This window comes from Plectropomus leopardus, unplaced genomic scaffold, assembly GCF_008729295.1.
Source record: "Plectropomus leopardus isolate mb unplaced genomic scaffold, YSFRI_Pleo_2.0 unplaced_scaffold10913, whole genome shotgun sequence".
Taxonomy (NCBI): Eukaryota; Metazoa; Chordata; class Actinopteri; order Perciformes; family Serranidae; genus Plectropomus; species Plectropomus leopardus.
The window spans coordinates 1-6504 of record NW_024611522.1 but is presented as its reverse complement, the minus strand read 5'-3'; the positions used below and the strand labels follow the sequence as shown (position 1 = coordinate 6504).

The 6504-nt window shown below is 36.8% G+C and overlaps 1 protein-coding gene across 1 annotated transcript; it reads right to left on the bottom strand.

The window, feature by feature from the left end:
* Positions 1 to 600: 600 nt before the first annotated feature.
* LOC121963340 (transmembrane protein 263-like) lies at positions 601 to 6192 on the bottom strand. Its single transcript, XM_042513636.1, has 3 exons — positions 5984 to 6192; positions 2929 to 2999; positions 601 to 1234 (listed from the first exon to the last, which is right to left on the bottom strand). The coding sequence occupies exons 2-3, from the start codon at positions 2993 to 2995 to the stop codon at positions 912 to 914; spliced, it is 390 nt and encodes a 129-aa protein (XP_042369570.1). The 5' UTR covers positions 2996 to 2999; positions 5984 to 6192; the 3' UTR covers positions 601 to 911.
* Positions 6193 to 6504: the final 312 nt, after the last annotated feature.

Genomic DNA, 6504 nt, shown 5'->3' with positions numbered 1-6504 from the left:
CTACTCTTAAACCTCAGGGAGCTATGTTTATTTCTTCTTTTTTGTTTTCAATTTTCGCTTAACTTTATAAAAAGTACTGACAGAAAGATTTTCCTTTTTATTGTTAATGCATATCGGTTCCAGATATTGGTTATCGGTCCCATGGACTTCTAATAATCAGTATCGGCCCTGAAAAGCCAATATCGGTTGACACCTACTGAAAATACACTTTAACATGAATCCAACATATTTTTCCTTTTGCAAAAACTAATCAGATCAAGACTGCAGCCTAAGACTTCTGCCTGAGTACCGCCATCAGTCCAGTTTAATATGCAACTCAGTCTTATACTACATATGAAGTAAGTGTCCCTGCTCTGTCTCTCTTTCAGTGACCAGTCGTTGGCCTGAAGAATGTCGAAGACCCAGCTGTACATGTTTTCTGATCCATGTGTTGGTCAGTCGACAGAAAAACACCTCCTGGTGAGTTATAGACCATCTTTGATCTGTGATTGTCTTACAAGCAAAATTTAAGTGCGGTTACACTCTGAGCCTTTCTCCACTGGTACTAAAGTTAACAGATGTGACAAATATGACAGTGTGCAGTGAAAACAGCATTGTCGCTTATTATCAAAAATGAAACATCAACATTTTATTTAAACAATTTCAGGCACTGGTGGTAATAGTGTAATTCCTCTAACAACAGAGCAGGAGAGTCTTTGTTAGTTCTTGCCACATATGAGTGTGGGTTTTTACCAAAAATCACTGTCATAAACAGAAACTAAAGAAAAAAAAAAACAAACACCCCTCACCACAGTGTGTACACCAAACTTGAGTCCCCTGTTGCTCTTTTGCGGCTCATGAATGCTAATGCAGGTAACAGCACAGTGCGAGCCGTAACACCTCAGCTGTGTGCGGTCACTCTCCTCACGGCTTCAGTCGGACTTGTCCTTCTTTTTGCCTCCTCCTGTGGAAACTTTGCTGACCACTGCGGAGCCGACAGCAGACACTCCTCCAGCTACAGCAGACACTCCTCCAGCTACAGCAGACGCTCCTCCTTTTACCAGCCCCACTCCCATCCCAGGCAGAGCGGCTACAGAGCTGACAGTGGTCTTGGTGACTTCCAGACTTTTTCCTCCTATCCAGCCCACACTGCTCACCGTCGCTCCTAGAGCTCCCTTTGTGGCGCCGAATATGCCCCCCGCTATCCTGCCGAGCATGCCCGGCTGTGTCTGTGGATGGTCCTTGTTGTTGTCATCTGGTTCGAAACAACAAGAGCAACAAGATTTAATATGTCACTGCCAAAAAAGTAAGAAATGTTTCAAAACGGGGCTCCAATAATGACTATAAAAATCATGAAATCTTAATTTGAGAAGCTGGAAATATTTGGTATTTTTGCTTTTAAAATGACACGGATGATTAATCAATAATCAAGGTTGTTTCCATTAACACTCTGTGCATCAACAACACAATTAACTTGATTTTAGTACTTTGTGACAGAAATTTCCTTTTCTGTGCTCAGTTTAGATGCTACGCATGTTACAATATCCAATATCTGCAGTCGCTAAAGAGGAAAGGATGAATTAAAATAAACATTTCAAAAAGCCAGAAGCAGCGCATGTAGATGCAACATCCTGTAGCTCCTCAAATGTCGGCTCCTCAAATCCTTGCTACTTTTTTGCTCTATTTTTCTACTTTTTTGAATCCATAGCCCTTTCTGCTCAAGTATGACTTTTCTATGATAGAGAAGCACTTATCAACATTGGGAAACGTTGCAAGAGGCTGAAAGATGATCCCCACAAATGGCATATCCCGAGCGGCAAGTCAGAAACGAAACCGAAAGCGACAAACGAAAAGAGGGAGGAGAGGTGTTCCTCTACCAAGCCTTGTGGCTAATGTCCGGCCGCAGGAGAATAGAGTGGATGAGATGTGATTGAGGCTCACTCAGCAACAGGAAATCAGGCACTGCTGTCTCTTCACAGAGACATGGTTAACCCCTAACATCCCTGATCAAACTATTGCAATGGATGGGCAGACCTTGTTGGTAGCCATAAGGACGCAAGACTGATGCAAATTCAAAAAATGCACTGCAGGAATTGAATGAAGCTTCCAGCAGCAACATCACCAAGCAACCGGATGTTATTTTTATAGCAGCTGCTGATTTTAATCAACTCATCCTTCAACTCCAAAGATGTAGCTGGATAAAGGACAAATGTAATTTCATTTTTTAAACTTTGTTTTTTAAAAAATGACTAAATAACTTCCTTCTACCTTCTATAATAATTCACAAAGATTCCTCAAGTCAAAGTTGATTCCTTCAGACTGCTTGTTTATTTCATATTCAAAGCAGAGAAAATCTGCAAATCAGGCAGATTTAACCACAGAATGGTAAGAGTTTTACATTAAATGACTTTAAACATGAACTAATGACCAAAATAGCAGCTCATTCATTTTCTGCAGTCAGTAAATCTTTGAACTGTTTCAGCTGTACAATCATTGTATACTGCAATCTGTTACAGTTAAAATGTCTTTGATAAACAGCTCTGTGTTGTTTGAACACTAACCTATTGAATTTGCACAAGTTTACCAGAAGCAGATTACTGCAGAAACAGTTAATCACTATGAAATAATCCATAATCTGTAGTTCCATATATTGTGTAAGGTAGACCAACAATATTGAGTTTTTCAGAACAGCTTTTCCTCTCGGGTATACGCAGGGTGCTAAAAATCCCTAAGTCATGCTGATGTCTAAGGTTTTAAATTAGCTCCAGGTGTTTTGCTATGATTTCAGCTTCGAGTTACATAGGCGTGGTTTCAGAGTGTGAGGTGTTGCACTCTGTCTCTACAGGAATGACATGTATGAATTTGGAAAAAGGGTGTAGTTCTCATTTAAGCAAATTGGGGTCAATAAATAGAGATTTTTCACTGTCAAAGGACTAAAACTGAACTTACCTGTGGGTACAGGCTCATTGTTGAGGTATGCAGGCATGTCCTCAGGCACCTGCTCCGCCTGACTCATCTCTCTGGCAAAAAAAATAACACGATTACCAACAAATACATATATGCAGTTTAGGGAAATATGGGGAAGCAGAGTCTGTCTAACATGTTTTCCTCTTGGTATCCTTGTGTAATTTCTGCTGAAGTGTAAACACTGTTAGGAATATTCAACAACAAGCACAGGCACAGACCTCTCTGTGTTTATTCCTGGGGGTAGCAGCAGAAAGAAGGACTTGGTTTTTGGGGGGTTTATGGTACAGATATGAGCTGCTGTAACTTTAACACTATAGATGTGACAAGGATACACACTCCAGCCCAGGCAGGGTCAAACTCATTTGGGGGCCATATACAGCCCAATTTGATGTCAAGTGGGCTGGACCAGTAAAAACTTTAGATATTTTACAGTTTAACACATTTTGATACAGTAAAAAAATGCTTGATTTTGAATGAATTACTTAATTTCCAACCAAACATTAAACATACTATAAACTTAAATAAATCTAAAACAAAGAGTACAGTGTACGAAAAGGAGCAGGTTGAAGTAACTTATATATTCCTACCTCCTTCTCATTTTTTTTTCTTTTAACTCATAATATTTCAACAAATTTCCAAATGTATTTTCAAATAGTGTACAACCAAACAACAAACAATCATCCCTTGTTTAAGTATGGGTGTAGTTTGAGATGTCCTGAACTCAATGTATTGTCTGGCATTATGGAGCAATGTTTTTTGTTTTTTTTTTAAATTTTTTTTAAGCCTTTCAATTTTCAGATTTAAAGTCATAAAAATATGGGACTTTTACTTACTTTGGAATATTTCTAAATGTATACTTTTAAAAGGCTTAATTTTTGTGTCTGTATATACTTAGAGACATCCCCAAATCAAATGTACCAGTTAACGTCAGGAATTATATATTAAATTTTTTTCAGCAACCCTCCAAAAAAGTCAAACAACATACACAATTTCCACACAATTTAGTGGTATTTACTTGTTAATTTGTCAGAGATAAAATTGGTCGGGCTTCAGTATTAATGAGTTCTTTGAAGTTTCACATTTTGAAAAGTCATCCAGGAGACTGGATTACACACTTTGATGAGCTGGTTCTGGCCCGCAGGCTGAATGTTAGCCTTAAACAGACAAAATGTGTACATATATATATATACATATATATATATATATATACATATATATAACTGTACAGAGGAAGCCTTAAGTAAAGTAGAAAGGGCTGTTAAGCGCACTGTGTACAGAAAATAACAGGCGCTTGCTTTGGGTGTGCTGCTGATTCTAAAACAAGGCAGACCTGTTCACAGTAAGTTACAGACCTGCACAACAGGTGAAAACTAGGGCTGTGTCTTGGTAAGAATGTGGCCTTACGATACAAATGTAAATTTCAGGGGTTAAAACTGAATGTATTGTAATATATTGCATCACTATGAGCATGGTGATACGTTGCAATCTTTAAAAAACTAATTGTAGGAAAACTGTCCTACTATAATAAAAGACGGATATGCATTTCCTTGTAACATTCAACATCACAGCACTGATTTTTTATGATTAGAACAAAAGCATTAACATATTAAGAAATGAAATTGTACACAATTAAAAAATGATAATACAGTATCAAAATACACAATATTGCAAACCAATAAACCAATCAACTAAACTATCTAAGGTAAAAAAATAAAAATAAAATAAAAAATCACAATGAGGACACGATTTAAAAACTCAACAACTGATGCTGGAAACCAAAATTAATACTGAAATAGTTTTTTGGACTTTGTGAAACAATAATAAATGACATACACCAAAAGTGTAAAAGCATCATGAAATTGATTGACTTTATAGCTATTATAAGTATTTGTTATGAAAATGCTGTCACCTTTAGGTTGTCATATTATTTGACAACATAAAACAAATATTTTTTCTATATTGAAAAAATTCCTGATAATATTGTGAAATTTTCAACTTTTTCGGGGTGAAGACTTCAAATAAGCCCACTTGGTTTTCTTCCTCTTCCTACACTATTTGTATTTATTTATTTATCGTAATGCATATTGCATATTTTGAATTGTACAAAATTAAAACTCAGTAGTATTTTTGAGAAGCAACATTGTGTCACAACACATAACATTAGTACGTCAATATTTTTTTGACACCTCTATTAAAATTATATAACAAAGATATAATTTCTACACTAAAAACGATACTTAAATGCAAAGGAAACAATAACAACCGATCACATGAATTACAGTTTAGTTTCATGTTGTCTTGTGAGGCTACTGGTTGTTATCTGTTTATCTTTAATGTTATTTTTGTTCTTGAGAAATCAATGGTGCCTTGTTTTGCAGTTATTAAATCTGCTCAGAGAAAAGCCTTGTTCAGTCGTAGGGTTTATTAGGTTAAAGTTAAACAAAGGAACTCGTTTAGCAGCTGTGTTAGATATAAACTGGTTGGTAAACATTATCACCGTGCATATCCTTGTTAGGTTAATATATTTACAGAAATACTTCGCTAGAGACGCACAATGTAAAACTTTTGCTACCTATCGTTAGCTAACCTGCAGCATTTGTTTCGTGGCAGACCGCGTTAACTTAGGCTAACACGCAGGCGGTTAAAAACACACATATTTGTTTAAAAGATGTCAAATTGCTGTTAGGTTTAACTTGTACAGTTTGTTCTCGTGTTGTTTTTAAAGCTAAAAAATATATGACTTGTAATTAACACGCCCAGCTATGAGGTTGTTTTGCCTTTAGTCGCCATAATTAGCTTATTTGTACAAGCTTCTAGCTGAGACATCCAGACACGTCACGTCCCTCCCGAAACACAAAACATCACTTTTTACCTGTTAATCGATCATTTATTAGCGTTTCCTCAACTTGTAACGATAACGAAAGAGATAAGTTTGCTTTTAATATGATTTTTTTAGTATAATATGTCTTTTGTGTTTCTGTAGAAGTTCTCATGGCTGACACGAACTGAACCCCAAACTAGCTAATTCAGCACTTACCTTGTTTTGTAACGTTATCAAACCGGTCCAATGTGCCGCGCAGTATGTATTAGACTTACAACCACCTCGGAAAAAATAATTTTCAGCTTCCACAGCCTGTAATCATGGAGCTGCTGGTGTTAAGGCTAACTTGTGTTGTCTGTCTGACTATATTTTGGAGGAGGACCACAGTCTCCACCCATAAAAACACACAGAGGTTCACAGTGTCCGCAGGATGGAGCTCCAGCCTGCACTCAACCTCATGCAGGCAAATAAAAGTAGGGGAGACCGGGAACGATTGTAACGTTTTTTGGTTTTGATGTCATTACTCAAAAACCTCTTTAGCTATAAAAATAACATTTTTTACATAGATAACTTGTATCTGTGTTCAAATTGTTGACAACCATCAGTTGTTTTTAAAACAAACAGTAAAAAAATATTGCGGGCTTGATAACAACAACACACTTAAGCCATGTCTAGGCCAAAACGATCCAAAGAAAAAAGGGTGCAAAGAAGCATGCGGGGATATAATAAAATATGAT

What these genes read in the sequence shown, in the direction of transcription:
- LOC121963340 (XM_042513636.1), bottom strand. Translation starts at nt 2,995, where the DNA reads ATGAGTCAGGCGGAGCAGGTGCCTGAGGACATGCCTGCATACCTCAAC. An exon ending in CAATGAGCCTGTACCCACAG is followed by an intron (nt 1,235 to 2,928) that starts GTAAGTTCAGTT and finishes GTTTCGAACCAG; the next exon opens with ATGACAACAACAAGGACCAT.